Source organism: Leishmania mexicana, chromosome 7 (genome assembly GCF_000234665.1).
Source record: "Leishmania mexicana MHOM/GT/2001/U1103 complete genome, chromosome 7".
Taxonomy (NCBI): domain Eukaryota; phylum Euglenozoa; class Kinetoplastea; order Trypanosomatida; family Trypanosomatidae; genus Leishmania; species Leishmania mexicana.
This window is the reverse complement of record NC_018311.1, coordinates 11641-28699: the sequence shown is the minus strand read 5'-3', so window position 1 is coordinate 28699 and position 17059 is coordinate 11641. Positions and strand designations below refer to the sequence as shown.

General features: G+C 56.5%; 7 protein-coding genes across 7 annotated transcripts; all 7 read right to left on the bottom strand.

The window, feature by feature from the left end:
- Window positions 1-1521: 1521 nt before the first annotated feature.
- On the bottom strand, window positions 1522-3393 carry LMXM_07_0080 (putative Golgi/lysosome glycoprotein; the record flags this gene model as incomplete). The annotated part of the gene is made up of 1 exon (XM_003872103.1): window positions 1522-3393. One exon carries the CDS (start codon window positions 3391-3393, stop codon window positions 1522-1524), a length of 1872 nt encoding a protein of 623 aa, XP_003872152.1.
- A 902-nt stretch (window positions 3394-4295) lies between these two features.
- On the bottom strand, window positions 4296-4874 carry LMXM_07_0070 (conserved hypothetical protein; the record flags this gene model as incomplete). Its single annotated transcript, XM_003872102.1, has 1 exon — window positions 4296-4874. One exon carries the CDS (start codon window positions 4872-4874, stop codon window positions 4296-4298), a length of 579 nt encoding a protein of 192 aa, XP_003872151.1.
- Window positions 4875-5957: 1083 nt separating this feature from the next.
- LMXM_07_0060 (putative cytochrome c1, heme protein, mitochondrial precursor) lies at window positions 5958-6734 on the bottom strand (the record flags this gene model as incomplete). The annotated part of the gene is made up of 1 exon (XM_003872101.1): window positions 5958-6734. One exon carries the CDS (start codon window positions 6732-6734, stop codon window positions 5958-5960), a length of 777 nt encoding a protein of 258 aa, XP_003872150.1.
- A 1680-nt stretch (window positions 6735-8414) lies between these two features.
- On the bottom strand, window positions 8415-11300 carry LMXM_07_0050 (alpha-adaptin-like protein; the record flags this gene model as incomplete). The annotated part of the gene is made up of 1 exon (XM_003872100.1): window positions 8415-11300. The coding sequence occupies one exon, from the start codon at window positions 11298-11300 to the stop codon at window positions 8415-8417; it is 2886 nt and encodes a 961-aa protein (XP_003872149.1).
- Window positions 11301-11896: 596 nt separating this feature from the next.
- On the bottom strand, window positions 11897-12847 carry LMXM_07_0040 (conserved hypothetical protein; the record flags this gene model as incomplete). The annotated part of the gene is made up of 1 exon (XM_003872099.1): window positions 11897-12847. The coding sequence occupies one exon, from the start codon at window positions 12845-12847 to the stop codon at window positions 11897-11899; it is 951 nt and encodes a 316-aa protein (XP_003872148.1).
- A 622-nt stretch (window positions 12848-13469) lies between these two features.
- LMXM_07_0030 (conserved hypothetical protein) lies at window positions 13470-13925 on the bottom strand (the record flags this gene model as incomplete). The annotated part of the gene is made up of 1 exon (XM_003872098.1): window positions 13470-13925. One exon carries the CDS (start codon window positions 13923-13925, stop codon window positions 13470-13472), a length of 456 nt encoding a protein of 151 aa, XP_003872147.1.
- A 1714-nt stretch (window positions 13926-15639) lies between these two features.
- On the bottom strand, window positions 15640-16539 carry LMXM_07_0025 (conserved hypothetical protein; the record flags this gene model as incomplete). The annotated part of the gene is made up of 1 exon (XM_003872097.1): window positions 15640-16539. The coding sequence occupies one exon, from the start codon at window positions 16537-16539 to the stop codon at window positions 15640-15642; it is 900 nt and encodes a 299-aa protein (XP_003872146.1).
- Between the last annotated feature and the right edge of the window lie 520 nt (window positions 16540-17059).

Below are 17059 nucleotides of genomic sequence, written 5' to 3'. Positions count from 1 at the left end.
AGGGTAATAAGATGACCAATATAGTAGTACACCAACCAAACCACGAACACTTGTTTTCAGCTCCAAAGATGCTTCGTTACGCTGAGTCGGTGCCCCTCCACATGCACGCAACCGGAGGCGACAGATGGGGACTGGCGCAAAGTAGCGGTGCAGTGTCAAGGACTGTAACACGACTGCACTTTGTCTGTGCACATGCGCTATCTTTACTGCGTGGGGAGGGACATACACACAGAAAGAGAGTAGCACCGTTTTGCTGTTTTTATGGCCGCGTCCTCTTCTTTGCCGCACAGCGTGAGCTCCAACGCCGCTCCACCGCCGACCCTGTCACGGGCCCCATCCGCGTGGTGCGAGGCACTGGTAGACACGCGTCACGGCAGTGCGCCGACCCAGTCACCCGAGGACGGCCCCTGCCCTCAAACTCTGCCCACCCACCCCGCACCTCGTAGGGCGCCGCACAGCCGCTCCCCCATCAGGCAGGCCGCAACGTGGTGCATCCTCCTCCCCTCTCGGGGGGTGGCATGCGCTCGAGTCACGCGGACACTTTTTGCCTATCCGATGATACCCACAAACACGCTCACTGCCGCAGCTCGCCCCGACGCCCACGCCGTCCAGGGCCCGCCCGCCGACATCCGCAGCGATGACTCGCGCTGACTCGCCCACGTTGTAGGCACTTGACACCGGCACCACCAGTAGTGGCTCGGCATTTGGCGGGGAGGGAGGGGAGAAGGGGGGGGGGGGCTGCTCGGCGTCCATCCAGACCCGAGTCTGGACACACCGGACCCTTGAGATGCCGCGCACGGAGGCGTTTGTGCCCACGTCATGAGGGCGACGTGAACTAGAGACAGCAGCAAGAATAGAAATACGGAAGATGGGCAAGATAGCGAGAGAAACAGTGCTCATTATCTTCGTAAATACTTACATGATAGAAACACGTCCTTCTCCGTACTGCCCGCACGAACAAGCCGCCCCCTATAGCGCCTTCACTGCCTGTCATCGACCACAGCTGTGTGCGTGCTTATGCGCGAAGCACCTGTGCTGGATGCGGCCGTGTCTGCGGGAGGGGGGAGGAGAGAAGCAAAAAGGGGCCCCGCAAGAGTGGCCATATCAAGTACAAAGGGAGGGAGAGGGAGCACAGAGACAACACCTAAAAGGAAGAGAGGTACTGAAGAGGAAGGGGGAGTGCCAATTGCAACCGGGGCATCAACGCCATCAGCGGTTGCGGTGGAGGCGACCCACACTAGTCACCAGATGTGACCATAATCCTCCTCAGCTCTGAAGGAGCTGTTGACCGAGTGCCGCGGGGAACAGAGAGAGGGCGAGCGAGCGATGGAAGCAGCCGTGATGATATTGGTGACGGCACTGAAGGGCACACACGCACGCACTTTGTGTTCACTTCAGTCTGCCCCACGCCGCTGTGCCCGAGCCAGGAAAACGAAGAAGTGAAGCTCAGGGGAGAAACGCGCAGAGGGAAGAGGTGCGAGCGATGAGCCTTCAAGCTACCTCTTCAACCCTGCGCACCCACTAGTCTTCTATCTCGATGACAGAGTTGGCGATGCGGACCGGCTCTGCCTGAGGCGTCGCATCGTACTGGTTGCGCATGGCAGAACTCGGTACGGCGTTGAAGTCGTACATGTCGTCAATGTCGTCGTCGTCCAGGCCGAACTGCACAAAGTGGTGGCGCCGCTCCATATAACGACCCACGGCGAAGACTACCATGCCGGCTGCTGCCAATATGCTCGCACAGAGTAAAATGAGCCCGAACATATTGCCGCTGTTCTCGTCGTCGTCAAACGCCAGCATGTGGGTGCTACCCTGCACCGATTCGATCCCGTGGTCCTCGAGTTGCTTTTTCGACAAGGATACAAAGTAGTTGAGGCGCTCGATCGAGCTGCACTCGCGCACCGCTGCGTTCTCGTCCTCCTCGCAGTTCAGCACCAGGAAGACAACCTGCTTGCCCTCTTTGCTGTGCCTCAGGTGCGCCAGTGTGAACATGGACCGCTTCAGACAGAGGAGACTGCTCAGCGTGCTCAGGAAGTCGCCGGGCAGCTTCTTCGTCTTGAGCACGATCTTGGCACTCTTAAACTTGAACCACGGGTGCTCCGCCGTTTCGGTCGCCATGGGACACTCCGCGTGTGTGGAGGGATGCGTCGGTGTGGGGACAGGTGCCTGGGTGGTGGACTCCCCGGGTCTATCAGCGATGGCGACGTCCTCGATAAACGGCACCTCTGTCCACACATTGACTGCGTTGCGCTTGTAGCACACCTTGTAGGAGCCGCCCTCGGTCATGGTCCACTTCCACAGAGAGTAGGTGGTGTTCGGTCCGTAGTTGTCTTCTGGCTCCAAGTCGTTGGCAAGAGGGACGCCACCGGCGGGGCTGCCCGTATCGCACTCATTCGTAAACTCCACAAACTTGGCTTCGTCACCGTTCTTGCGGGTGTCCAGGTCGTAGCCGTAGAACTTGATGGTCGTCTCAGTGCCGACCAGCACCTCACCCTTCTCGTTGACACCACCGACGACGTCGTAGTACGCCGGGTTCCCAGCATACACAGTGATGACACCTATCTGCGCCGTCACCTGGCTGTGTTGCGCACGGTAGCACACGCGGTATGTGTTGGGGTCGTGGAAGGTGGTGGCACGCACGCTGAACTGGGCCCGGTTGCCGTCGACATGGACTGTGGTCGGTATTGTGGTGTAGTAGTCCATGTAGATCACGTCGCCATCCGGCCGGTCGCACGTACCCTGCGAGAAGTCGACAAGCGAGACAATATCGGTGCTGTTCGGCACCTGACCAACGCCGTGGTCGAGCACAAGAAAGCTGCGATCGGGGCTTTTCGAGTACACTGTGTGTGGTGACACTGCTACCACAGTTGGTATGCTGCTCCCCGCCCCAGACTTGTCCTCCATCTCGTAAGAAAGGAGTGCACGTACACGCAGGTTGCACCGTGGGTCCGTCGCTAGGTTGGTGAAAAGGATGGAGAATCGACTGCGAGTGGGCATCGTAGTTGTCAGCTCTGTCAGGGATCCGCCCCTCATGTCTCGAATCGAGAAATTGCGCACCACGGTAGCGCCGTTGTCAGCGGTGTAGACTGCCTGAACGGTGAGCGCGTACATGTACTCGGTCTGATGCTGAACAAGGCAGTAGTCCTCTTCTGTGCGATCGTTTTGCACAGACACAACCTCGTACGCCAGGCAGGTCATTGTCAAGCTGTGCGTGCGGCCCGAGAAGCTGTATAGGGTTGATGCCACCTGTGAGCTGGCCGAGGTGGTGTGCTCTGTGACTCCGCACGCGGGATACAGCCTCTTACCATTTTCGGTAGCCAGGGAAAGGGTGGAGCAGAGGACCAGCGACACACCGATGACCACCAGAAGCTTCAGAGACTTCATTCGGAACATCGGCGAAAGTGAAACGTGTTAGTGTGTGCCCATGCGGAGGGAGGAAGGGGAAGGGGGGAGACGCAGCAGCCAAACGAAAGGGCGAAAGCAAAGAGGGGCAAAACGCACAGCGACAACGACGACTACGCCGCCAAGAAGAAATAGAGGAAAGGCAGTCAAAGCACAGCTGCCTCGTGCTCGGCCTGTGTGTGTGTGGTCTCGCTGGGTGGATATGCTGTGAGAGGGAAAGAGAAGGGAGGGAGGGGAATCCGACGATGCCAGGGTAACGTGGAGTGCTATCCCACAGAGAAAAAACTGGATAAAGGAGGCCAGGAGGAATGTATAAGATGCGGAAGGGGGCGAAGACACGGCGAGGGGATAAAAGGAATGCGCTGATGTACCCTGATTCACCTCCGCAGAGATGCGGAAACGGAGAGAGATGGAGAGAGGGGAGGATGGGGGTGGGGCAAGAGAAACTAAGTAAGGGCGGATGAGAAGAGGAGAGATGGTTACGTGTGTAGACTGTTGACGGAGGGCATCCGCACAGCCGCAAGTCGCTACGCATGCACAGACGTGTGTGACGCAGAGAGGGGAGAGAAGAAAGCAGCGCTTCACAATTTCATTCATCATCAATGCAGGTGAATACTGGAGCAGAGGGCGTCCGATGCCTCGTGCCCGTGCGCGGAAAAACTGGCCGAAGCCGCGGACGTCGAAGGAGAGACCCGTTATGGGACTTCCTGCTCCCTGTAACACAAACACATAGCTGTGACGGAGCACTACAACGTCAACATCGCTGCAGCCTCGTATGCATATGACACACAAAAGGCACCGTGGAGTGCACCGAGACGTGGTTGAGCGTGAACAAAGCGTGGTGTGGCTCCGTCGCAACCCCCAAAGCGACGAAAAAGAGGAGTGGCAGCCCACTACTTCTTGCCCGCCGGCGTCCCTGGGGCCTTCGCATCCCCTGCACCCGGTCTTTTCGACGCGCCCCGCTCCTTATGGAAAATGTCGATGGTCTTTATGTTAAGCATCGACATTCGCCAAGCAACCTTACCGAGGCGGCGCTTCACTTGGTTGTCCAGCACCTGCCGCTGCCACGGTGACTCAAACGTGTTGCTCTTTTCACGGTCAAAGAGCTCTTCCATGTACCATTGTTGTGCCACGATTTTGTTCTCGAAAATGCCTGGATAGGTCCACTCGGGACCGATGACAGGGTCGGCTTGATCTTTGAAGATAGAGATGGGGATAGACATGCCCTCTTTGCCGTAGGTGTACATGTTCTGCGGCACATCCTTCACCTCTACCATCTTCCGGTGCTCCATGCGACCAGAGTACGCGTGCATGAACTTCCGCCGCTCTCTGTCAAGTTCCATCTTCGTCGGCGCCGTGTCGTACGGCAGGTACACTTGCTTGTAGTCGGGCAAGTCGCCTGGCTTGCCACTGCGCTTCAGCAGCGCTGAAGTGCACGCGAGAAGCCTGGGGGTGCAAGTTCTCTGAAACATCTCCCTCCGCCCTCGCTACTAAAGCTCGAGCAGATGTGTGTGCGTGTGTGTCAAGAGCTCACATGCGGTGGTCACCGAGATGTAAGGCGGAAAAGGCAGAGAGGTGTGGTGAGAGTAGGCGGAGCGACGCACAACGTGATACAGAAGAAAGACGCGGAAGAACAAGGAAGGAGAGGAAGTGCATCCAAAGCACATCGGCTGTACCTTGCAGCTTTAGAAGAGGGAAGGTGGAGGGGAGGAAGGTGAACCACGAGCAGTGGCATAGCCTCACCTAGCCACGGTGCTGGTCTCCTCTCTATTGCATTGTGCAACAGGCCAGAATTCAGGTGAGAATCAACTGCAGTTACACACCATATTACCTCAACTGGCCAAACAGGCATAAATACAGACACACGGGTATCCGTAGAGAGACACCAGCAAGGAGAGGGAGGAAGCGAGCGGGGCGGAGGGTGAGGCCGCACTGGCATGCTTTCAACGTGCTCTCTAGTGTGCCTGTTGCCCCGGTGCATCCCCCCCTTTCGCTCGCTATCTCTCGCTACTTTGTAGATCGCGTTCCCGTCGTTACAGACTGGCGAGAGTAGAGAAGGGGGGGGCTGTGACTGCTGTTTTGCTATTCCCCTTTTCCTGTTAGGTTGGCTTGAAGTCAGTGCTACTACAGCCCGTGGGACAGAGGAAGGAGAAGGCGGTGAGACGGGGTGAGTCAAGGAAAGAGAGAGAAGAGTAACGGGCCACTTCGATCTCACACAGCGACAACAACGGGCACCGCTTACAGCTCTCCTCCACCCCTCCCCTCAGGAGGCTAACGAAAGAGATGTAGAGAAAAATAACGACAACAACAACATCGCCGACACACGCACACAGACGAACAGGTGTGCATCGTGTAAGGGGCTATGCTTAAGTTCCTAAGAGACAAGATATCAAAAAAATGAAAACACTCAACACGAGAGGAGCGAAGGAGGTCAGGAAGAGGGCAACGCGCACGGTAGCGGCAGAGGAGTGCGCTGCGGAGGCCTTATACAGGGGGTCGAGAGGGTGGCCATGGCACACGCGCCAGCGTCACATCCCCGACTGGTAATGAAAGGTCTACCATGCCTTCTTCCAGTAGCGGAACGTAGTGCGACCGTAGATGCGCCAGTTCGTGTTCTTCTGACCGTAGTGTAGGAGCAGGCAGTTAACCAGGCCTACGGTTGTGATCACCTTCCAAAAGGCTACACGGCGGTCATCGTACTCAGACTCGGCGGACCAGCGCAGGAAGTTCACGACGTCCTTGGCCATCTGGCTGATCGTGGCAGGGGTTCCATCTTCGTAGTCTACCAGGCCATCCGAGAGCGGCGGCGGCATGGAGAGCACGCAACCCTTGAAGTAGGGGTTCCAGAACTGACCGGGCTTCAGCTCAGGCGCGAACGGTGGAATCTCCAGCAGCTCACCATTGCCCCAATTGTAGCCGGTCACCAGGGAAAAGATGTAGTCTGAACCACCCTCCTTGCCGAAGACGGCGTGTTGCAAATCCGGGGGCTCAGCACCGTTGTTGGCGAACTGCGCGGCGCGCTGGTTCGGATAAGGGGTGGGTAGGGTGTCCGTCGGCTTGCCGGGGCGGCGGTTCAGGTTACCCTCAGCATCCGGCTCGCTGTCAATCATCTCGTACTGGGAGGCCAGCTGCTTGATCTCCTCGCGGGTCATAAAACCCTGGAAGTGGGTGAAGGTCATGCGGCCCAGTGAGTGGCACGGCGCGAATACCTCTGTGTAGATCTGGCGGCCGCGGCGGACCGAGGGCCAGTCAAGGCTGTGCCAAATCTCGAAGCGGTCATTGTGGTTCCAATACCAATCACGCTTGATGGGGTGCGCTTTCTTGCCCGCCATTACTCCTTTAAGCACGTGCAATTGAGGGTTTACACGTGAAGATGGGTGGTGATGGAGCACTATGAGCAAGGGTGCCTGCGTAAGTGCACAGAGAAAGGCGCAGCTACTGTCCTACTACTCCTCAGCGAAAGAGACGGGGCGGGATACTGCTGATTCAGTTATACTGCATCAAGGGGAACCGCAAGGGTGAGAGGGGAAGAAGAGGACAGGAGGTGGAAGTAAGGCGCGGGGAGAGTCGGAGAAGTGAGAGGCCGAGAAAGAAGAAGTACAACGCTTGTGCACTCTCGTGAGCATGCCTTGTGGCGTCTCGCGCAGTGGTGTGGAAACAGCAGCATCACCACGTCATGGCGTCGTTTCCACCGCATGGAGCCAGACGAGGAGAAGGTATGGTGACACACAACGTCAGCACTGAAATGTGAGGGTCGGTGCCTCTGCTCCCATTCACCCACTCACACGCATACACGCACGTGCACATGTATCGCGCATTCTCCTTACTTGACCCGCTGGTCAGTGCGACAAAAGATGCACTTCGAATGACTTGCCCGCGTAGGGCGCGCACTAAAAACGTTTTCCTATCGGCGTGACCATTTCTTTGCCGCACAGCGTGAGGTCCAACGCCGCTCCACCGCCGACCCTGTCACGGGCCCCATCCGCGTGGTGCGAGGCACTGGTAGACACGCGTCACGGCAGTGCGCCGACCCAGTCACCCGAGGACGGCCCCTGCCCTCAAACTCTGCCCACCCACCCCGCACCTCGTAGGGCGCCGCACAGCCGCTCCCCCATCAGGCAGGCCGCAACGTGGTGCATCCTCCTCCCCTCTCGGGAGGTGGCTCGCAGGCGCCCCACACCAGCAGGCGGTGCGGGGGTTGGGTGGCATGCGCTCGAGTCACGCGGACACTTTTTGCCTATCCGATGATACCCACAAACACGCTCACTGCCGCAGCTCGCCCCGACGCCCACGCCGTCCAGGGCCCGCCCGCCGACATCCGCAGCGATGACTCGCGCTGACTCGCCCACGTTGTAGGCACTTGACACCGGCACCACCAGTAGTGGCTCGGCATTTGGCGGGGAGGGGAGGGGGGCTGCTCGGCGTCCATCCAGACCCGAGTCTGGACACACCGGACCCTTGAGATGCCGCGCACGGAGGCGCGCAGCGGTTGGACTCGCACAAAGCAATCAAATCACACCCTGGGGCTTCTTTGTTGACGTGTCCCAACGACGGCGAAAAAGATCGACTCGGGCTGAGTGCGTGTGCCCTTGCACGCCCGCGTCAGGCGCGTTGCGCCGCTATCGCAGCCGCCGCTGCCGTGCTCCCCTTCCAAGAAAACAAGCTGGAACGCACGTCGAAAAACAAAAGAGACGCGCAAGACAACTCCGCAAAGCGACCATGATGAAAGACAACGCGCAGCAGCATTGTGAAGCTCACCACATCCGGCAACAAAACAACGAAAAGCGCCGACAAGCGACAGAGGGCAGAAACCACAGGCGAGGGGCGACGAGCATCCCAGACGACATTCGACAAAGAAAAGTGAAAAGAGGAGACAAACACCCACTGGGAGAGGCAGCCGAGAAGAAGAGACAGCGACGCCTTTCGTTTTATAACGTTTTCTGCCAGCACTCTTCATGCTTGTCTCTCTGTGTATCGGAGAGGGGGTGGGGGGGGCGGGGCGGGGGCGATGTCTATTGTAGGGAGAACTCCACTGTGTCCAGGGCACCATGCTGAAGCACCGATTCCTCGGTGTACACAAACACCTGCATTTCACTTGCGGATGTCTGTATCTCGCACACGACAGGTACGTACTCGACGCGCTCCTTCGGCTGCACCGCGAACGCGGCGACGCCAACGATGGTGCCCGATCCAGTCATTTTGGTCCGGTATCCTTGTAGCTCGAGCAGCTGGATGAGTGCGTTGACATCTACCCTCCGCGAAGGCGACGCCGCCTTGCGCCAGCCGGCGAAGGTCGATGCCTGCTTTGTTGTTTCATACAGCCGACTAAAGTTGGCGTCCGAGTCTACCTGGTATGGGGTGAAGAAAGTCGTGGGAAGGATTGGCAGTGACAGAACGTCGGTGCACACGCGCGCGCTGTCGGACGCCGGCGCGTACTGCATTCGCACACTCGGCGGGCTTCTAAAGGCAAAGCATGAGCGGGCGGCAAACTCGATTGTGATTGTGCCCCAAGGTGCCACAGTGGTCCCGTCTTTTGTGCGCGACTGCACAATGAGCCCCGCCTCGGCACGGATGACCTCCACTGCCACCTGCACGAGACCCTCGCCTGTCTTGTCACGCACCACCACCGTCATCCGACTGTCCGCCCCGTACGTTGACTTGGTACACTGAAGCTCGATCGACTCGTTCGAGAAGAGCACGCCCTTGTCAGCGCGCGAAAGCTCGAAGAGGCGGCGGCGGTGCTCTTCGTAGACGCTGCGAGCACGATCCACATCCTGGGAAGGGAGGGACACGTCGAGCAAGGCGTCAAGCTCCGCGTAGGCCTGGTCGGTGTTGTCACCTTGCAGAGGGACTGCCGTCGACACAGACGAGGGATCGTTCAGTGAGATTCCTCGCTTTGCCTGGTCCTTCTGTTTATCGGCGGACTCCGACTTAGGCTTGCGCTTGCCCGTGTGGCTCACACCCTCCACGCCGCGCTCGAGAATCTTCAGGGCCCAAATGTCCTGCACACTGCTCTGCAACCTCTTCACCTGGTTCATGACAGTGCTCACATCGTCTCGGAAAGGTGGCATGGGCTCGAAGACCTTCTCTAGCAGTTCACTCCGCGCAAACTCCAGCAGTGCAATGAACTCTGTTGCACGCTGCTGCAACTCCGGGTGCGGGCTGTTGGTGTACGCCTGCAGCGTCTTCACAATGCGCTCGCGCACCGCAACGTCGTCATAGAGCGTGTAGAACTTGGAAAATGTACTGATGATGATGCTCTGCGTGACCACCGAGGTGAAGCTCAGCTTCTGTGTCAGGAGGTTGAGCTGCACCATCGGCGTGCTCTCGGTGTTCAGCGCGATCTGGTAGCCGAACTCGCCGAGCACGAACGCAGCGACACGCAGCATCACCTCTGGCACGTTTGCCTTTTTCCGTAGTTCCTGGAAGACTATGTTCGCCGCACGCTTCTGCACGGACGGATCGTTGACGACAACCTGAACGACGCGGTGCACGATATCTGGCGGGCATAGATCACCTGCCTCCGACACAACGGTGAGCATGATATCCACATACACATTGTAGTCCTTGCAGTACTTCTCTGATAGAAGTGCGATCGAGAGAACGAGGCTCGTCTTGAAGTTGGGGTCCGCGGCAATGGGGAGGTAGGAGATGAGTTCCTTGATGATGTCGTCAGCGGTGCTCCGGTTGCACATAGCCACGAGGACATCGAGCGCCTTTTTCCGAATCGAGGCGTCTGAGTCGTGCAGGCTAACGATAATCTGAGGCTGGTGCTGACGGCAGTGCATCTGAAAGTTGAAGCCGGGGACGTCCACAAAGCTGAGCCGGGCCAGCAAGCTAAGGCCGATGTAGCGCAGATTCGACTCCCGCTTGTCGGAGAGAAAGGAGCTGATGAGGGCCACGCACTCCAAAATCAGCTTGGAGCCGACATCCCACTGGATGCACAGTGACACCACCTCGAACAGCACCGCGTTCATAGCGCTGACGCGGCTCTGCGTGCCACGCTGCTTCTGCTGCGCCTGCGCATCCTTCAGCACCTTATCCGTCGCCTTGACAACCTTTCGGAGAACGAGGATTATGCGGTTGCGCTGGTCAGCCTCCGACGGAAGCGGGAAATACTGCAGCAGCCGCAGGAGCTTCGCCTGAAGCCATGGTGCTGGAACACCGTAGTATACGTAGCCTGGCTCCGTCTGCTTTTCCAGAATGATGCGTGCCAAAACCTGGATCAGCTTCTCGGGGATGCCTCTGTAAAGGTGCCTCGACTCCTTGCTGATGCAGCCGTTAAGAAATGTCACAGCGCACATGCTGACACCGTCCTGTGTCGATAGAAGCAGCTCTGCCGCCTTAGGAATCACGGTATTCAGATCAACAATCTCGGGGTACTTGCGATAAATGTGCAGCAGCGTCAGAAGCGCCTTCTTGTGGATGTGCTGGTTGATGCTGTCATCCATGACAATGGAAAAGACGCCTTCGTGCATCACCTCTACAAAATCGCGGCTTCCCGTGTTCGCGACGGCTGAGAGGGCGAGACTGCGACTCAAGTCAGATGCCGAGAGAAGGTCCCGATACACAGTGTGTGTGGTGAGCGTCAGAAGATCACTGTTTTCGTTCAGCAGCACGGAAGTGGAGAGGTACCCGATGAGCTTGGCGGACGGGCTCTCCTGTGACATGAGTTTCAGGCCTTCGATATGGCCAAAGGTAATGGGGTAGCCGAGCATCGAGATGAACATCAACTTGCACACGTACTTCTTTCGATCGTATGTCGTCATTGTGCTAGTTTGAATGAACTTGGCGCGTATCTTTGCGAGTTCTTCATCCACGCGACTCTCTTCCTCCTTCTTGTTTCCAGTTGCACGACGGATGTCCCGAATAAAGTGGGCGAGACCTCGCATGTCCATTTTCGCAGCAGGGGGTTGACGTCGGCGGGGGGGGGGAGAAAACACAGGAAGAGAAAAGGATGAGGTACTTGACTGAAGCGATACGGCGATTTAGCCTACGCTCTGAGCGAGGCGGCACCAAATCGGATATGGGTATTGTGCCGATATGTTGGAAGGTGAGCGGCCGCGGACGGGAGGGGGTGACAAGCAAAGAGAGAGAAGGTCAGAATACAGAGGAAGAGCAGACAGGAATGCACGGCGGCCAACGGGGGACGACATTGCAGCAGGAGGTAGCAGAGACGGAACACATTTTGGTGTCAGGGGACACCCGCCCTCTATGTTGTTGCCTAATGCTCTTTTTGTTCTCCGAAGTTGACGCTGTGCGCGCGAGAGAGTCAGCGGTGGTTAAAAGCAAGGTGAGCACATGAGAAGGCCACGTCCTTCCGACCACTTGTGCTGCTGAACCACTTGCTAAGGTATTGTCGTTATTGTTCTGTTGTTTTCTTCCGCTTGTAACTTCTATGAGTCCTGTGAGCACGATACGCAAAAAGTGCTCGCGCGCACTCACACAGAGCATACACCAACGAACTACCCAAATGAAGGAGCTCGTTTCGTACTCATTCTGGGCGGTCGGGTGAGGGCGGCACATCAACAGTCAAATTCCGTCTGTGCCGCTTCACCGGGGAGTCCAACGCGAGAATCCTTGGATTGATCTGGCATGTGGTTTTATCTGTGGCTGTGGGTGATGGCGGCTGTGCTGAAGCCGGCAAGCAGTTTGGAGCTCCCCTTTCAGCGCGCGTGGAGGTGAGGCTGTCGCACTGATAAGTGGGATCACCCCGTCTACGTTTGGTGAGCAGATAGGACGGAATGCCGCTTGCTGCGACTTTCCGCGCTGCCCCATTCCACGAAATCTCGCGCAGCATCTCACGCTGCTGCATTGGATGCACCGGCGGTGAGCAGCAAGAGAGCTTATTTTCAAACTTAGATTTTGCGTTGTCGGGTCCTTCGTGAGGCGTGGGTGTGGGCATGCATACGGCGACGCCGTCGCCGTCGCCGCTGCTCCGGGCAAAGTCCCAGCCATGGTTGCGGTACCACAACACGAAAATGTGGTGCAATTTCTCCCTCGCCTCATTGTTAGTCTTCGCGCTGCATTCGAACCTTGACCACGCTACCTTCAGTGCGTGCGCCTTCAGGAGCGACGGCGTCACGCTCGTACGCAGAAACAGGATGGGAAGAATAACGTCCTCCATCTGCTTCGCTGTCTTGGTGCGCAGCCTTTGCCCGGCAGCGGCGCTGAGCAGCAGTTCACCGAGTGTCAACACCGCCTCTAACAGTAGCCGCTCAGTGGTCAGGTTGCTCTTGCCAGATGCTGAGTCTTGGGTTAAGAGTACCTGAGTTTCACATATGCGCTTCAACATCATCTCTGTAGCCACCTCGTGCGATTCTTCAACACCAAACATTTGCTGCTGCAGGTCATCGAGGGCGCTCTCTATCGTTCTTGTTTCACCGTTCTTCACGGCAGCCCGTGCTGCACAGGCAACCAACGGGGAAAGTGCATCTATGCTCATGATTGACGTCAGACCTCAGCGCTTGCAAAGCGAAACGCGGGGGTTCCAAGTGTGCCTCTATGCAAAAAACACTGCAATATGGCAAGGCTGGTCTCTACAGAAAAAAGAAAGAGGCCTCACCACAACAATGCAGAGGAAAGGAGGATGAAGAAGCGCAACATATGTTCCCATTACACGAATAACGGAAAGGGTTCAGAGACAGTACGGACAGCGATAATCGTCTTTCGAGAAGAGTGAGCCAGTCGTAAACCCCACTTGGCCGCTTGCCTTCCAGGCGCCTGTATGTTGGGCCTTTCCTACTCTGTGCTGGCAACATCGCCTCAAGCAGCCAGTCCCGCAGTGTGCAGGCTGCCGAGTGGAACAATATTTGTGGAACTCCAGAGAGAGAGAGAGTCTTTTTTTCAAAGCCGAGAGAACGCAGGGTGTCGATTGCCGACGTCCGAGATGATTAGTACAGTTGAGCAAAGGAGAAACAGAGCTCTGAAGAAAGTGGCACTGCACCGCGATCACGGCACTGTTTACAACACTGCTATCGACAGCGTCGCCACGTTTTCTTTTGCTTCGATAGTAGCTAACAAAAAAAAGCGCATCAAAGGGGTTATCGGGCCGCTCACACGTGGGACTACATATCATGGTTCTTGCGCGTAGGGTGAATGGCCCGCTTCTTCCCACAGTCATCCACATGCTTCTTCGGGACAAACTCATTCTCCTGGTTCGCAACTCTGATGCTTCCAGGGCCGTAGACGATAACAGGAACGCCGATAAGAGCATACTGGTCAGCCTCCGTGTTGTCACCAAGCGTCTGCGTGTCCCGGTCACCAATCATAACACGAACCAGTGCAGTGAAGGCATTCTTCTCGGCGTCGTGGAGCGAGCGGACGGAGAGAAGGTTTTTGATGACTATGTCAGCATCACTGTGTTCCTTTATCTCCGGAAGCGGATCGTTCGGGACGTAGCCAGGAGCGCATTTTTGGCCATCTACATGTTCCATGTGAGGTGGGTTGCAGAACTCGTTGAAAATGCAATGGACAGGAATCGTCTTTATCGCGATACCGCCGTGAATCACATTGATCGACATGATAGTGCTCAACGCACTGAAGAAGCAGTTGCTCTCTCCGTTTTGCACGATGCCCTCTGCATTCGTGTAGACCTTGACGAGCCTGGCGGCGTAGTCAATCGTGTTGCAGCTGTCCTCCGTCACCGCGCATGACGAGTGGGCGACCGTCCTCTCACGTGTAGCTCTCACACGCAGATATGCTTGTCCGCCACGATCACCTCGTTGGAGGTGATCTCGCCAATCAGGCAGCCATCATTCTTGACACCTTTGCTCTTCACAGACTGCGGGAGAATGCAATCTGTCAGGCAGCCGACTTCCCTGTCGTACGCCAAGGCAAAGTAAACTGACCGATCGGGCTGGACCTTGAGCTGGGGAACGAGCGCCATATAAACAGCACTAAAGCCCTTTCACATCACACGCACCGCAGCTACAGCAACTATCGTTTCTCCGGCACAGCCTTGAACGAATCGGAGTGTTACTTTTGCCTGTCAACCGGGACTGTGTTTAAGTGACCGCTCAGCACAATGCCGCACTTTCGCATGCGGCTCTGCAACGGAATCGTCGCGAAAACGTTTGTCTCGGGCTTCGTCTCATCGATGGTCCCACTGGACTGAACGCCGACACCCTCCAAGCAACTTCTGATGTGACCCAAGCCAACGACTTTCGAATTGCGCCACGTAAAGCCACCCGAGATCAGCTTCGCTAGCCCCTCAACAAAGGTAGAAGTTTTTTCTTCTTTCAACGTGACCATTTCTCTGCCACACAGCGTGAGGTCCAACGCCGCTCCACCGCCGACCCTGTTACGGGCCCCATCCGCGTGGTGCGAGGCACTGGTAGACACGCGTCACGGCAGTGCGCCGACCCAGTCACCCGAGGACGGCCCCTGCCCTCAAACTCTGCCCACCCACCCCGCACCTCGTAGGGCGCCGCACAGCCGCTCCCCCATCAGGCAGGCCGCAACGTGGTGCATCCTCCTCCCCTCTCGGGAGGTGGCTCGCAGGCGCCCCACACCAGCAGGCGGTGCGGGGGTTGGGTGGCATGCGCTCGTGTCACGCGGACACTTTTTGCCTATCCGATGATACCCACAAACACGCTCACTGCCGCAGCTCGCCCCGACGCCCACGCCGTCCAGGGCCCGCCCGCCGACATCCGCAGCGATGACTCGCGCTGACTCGCCCACGTTGTAGGCACTTGACGCCGGCACCACCAGTAGTGGCTCGGCATTCGGCAGGGAGGGTGGCGGGGGAAAAGCACAAAAGAGCAAGATGGTTTTCGTCTTTTAAGGAACTCTGATATGATCCTTTTTTGAAAGCGTTTTGTTGGAAAGAAGCCAGTAAGGATTCAAGAGATCAAGGAGGATGTCGTGAGGTCTCAATCCAGAGAAAGTCGAGATAAGACAGCGAATAACACTGGTTGCACCTTCGATAGCTCTAGTGACCATTCGAATGCAGCTTGTCTGGCAGCACAGTGGTAAATCTCCGGTTGAACACAAGAGAATAGGTCATTAACATGCGAGAATGTCGCATAGGCATTTTTTTTCTCCGAAGCGAAACTTGAAGGATCATGGTACAAGAAAAGGTGGAGAGAAGAACGGCACCAGGTGAAGGGTAAACATACATACACACAAAAAGAAACAGAGAAAGCGGATACAGTCAAACAAACGGCAAGCAAAGATTTTCACGAGCAGGCGAGAGGCATGACGTGCAGTACGTTAACAGCTGGCGCAACGAGAGCACTACTTCCGCGTGTGTATGAAGAATCTGCCTTCCATTGAGCACCATTCCACACTCATCTCTTGCCACAAGTAATCTTTCATGTCAAACAGCTCAAAAGCACCAGGGTCTCTGTACGTAGCCACCGAGCGAGCGTGGGGGTACAAATCGTCAAAACATAGGATACGGGTTCCTACATGGGTCGACCGGAGACGCTCTGACAAAAAGTGCGTCAGGGGCTTCGGGAAGAGGAGATTCGATATCAGGATAGCCGTTTGTCCTTCTTCTTCGTCGAAGTACGTGGGCGTAGAGAGGAGTTCAGCCAAATCCGCCGTGATAATCTCCATCCTCGGCATCGGCCGATCGTACTTTTTCTCCAGCACCTGCCGCAGCAGCTGCCAGGCCTCTCGTGCAACATCTGCATTGTGCTCGCTGATTTCCACACCAACACACTTTGCACCAGTCATAAAGGCGACTTGAAATAAGACTGAACCATTTCCGCATCCGAAATCGTAGAAGGTGTCGTTCTTCGTTATATTCATCAGGCGCACTAGCCTTGTGACAAAAGGTGTCAGCAGCGACTTTGCGCAAAGCTGTCGAGCACCGGACACTTCCACCACACGTTTCTTTGACATTGCAGCGTAGGTGCTCGATAAGATCTTTTCAAACGCTACACAGCAACACTCCTCCGTGGCGCAGTGATAGCAGCCGCTGCCATTTGGGGTCCTTCGAAGTGGAAGGTGAATGGGGTCATGCGGCAACCCGCTCCCCAGTTCCCTTGGCGTCACTGAATGAGCAGCATCGGTGCCCACTGAGATGCCCTTCACCAGTTTCCCAATTGCCGCCTCGGAGACCAGAAAGCGAGAAATAGTTCGCTTTGACCCGTGGTCAAGGCGTGCTTTCCTTGCTCGACCAACGGGCATTCTATGAAAAAACCGCTTCAGAGGATACTGTAAACACTTGCTGTGAGAAAACCAATGCGAAATTCAGCGAGGTGCGTGGAAGGAGATCGGAATCTACTCAGCACTGCACTATTGTGCAATAAGCGTTTATGAAAAAAAAGGCTGAAAAGCCTGTACGGGAATCAGAAACGGAGACACAATGCCATTCTTTCATCAGAAAGTGGAGCCAAGGTGCAAAGACGAAAAAGAGGGAAACGAAAGTGCATAGAGGTGGTGCGAAACAGCCTGTTCATCGTGCTATCGGGGTCTCCACAGAAGATTTTAACGCGAAGAAGTGGAGCATCACGACTCACTGCAGTTGCTGCGTTACATTTTCCGCAATGAACCACTTGCAGGAACATCGTTCTCACTGTCGCGCGTGGAGAGAAACAACAGATTCGCTTCAAGCCCCCGGGTAGCTGCTCCGGTTCGCTATGAAATCAAGGAGAATATGCAACGGGAGCTTCACGTTTGCTTTCTCGTACATATCTTGCGACAGAAA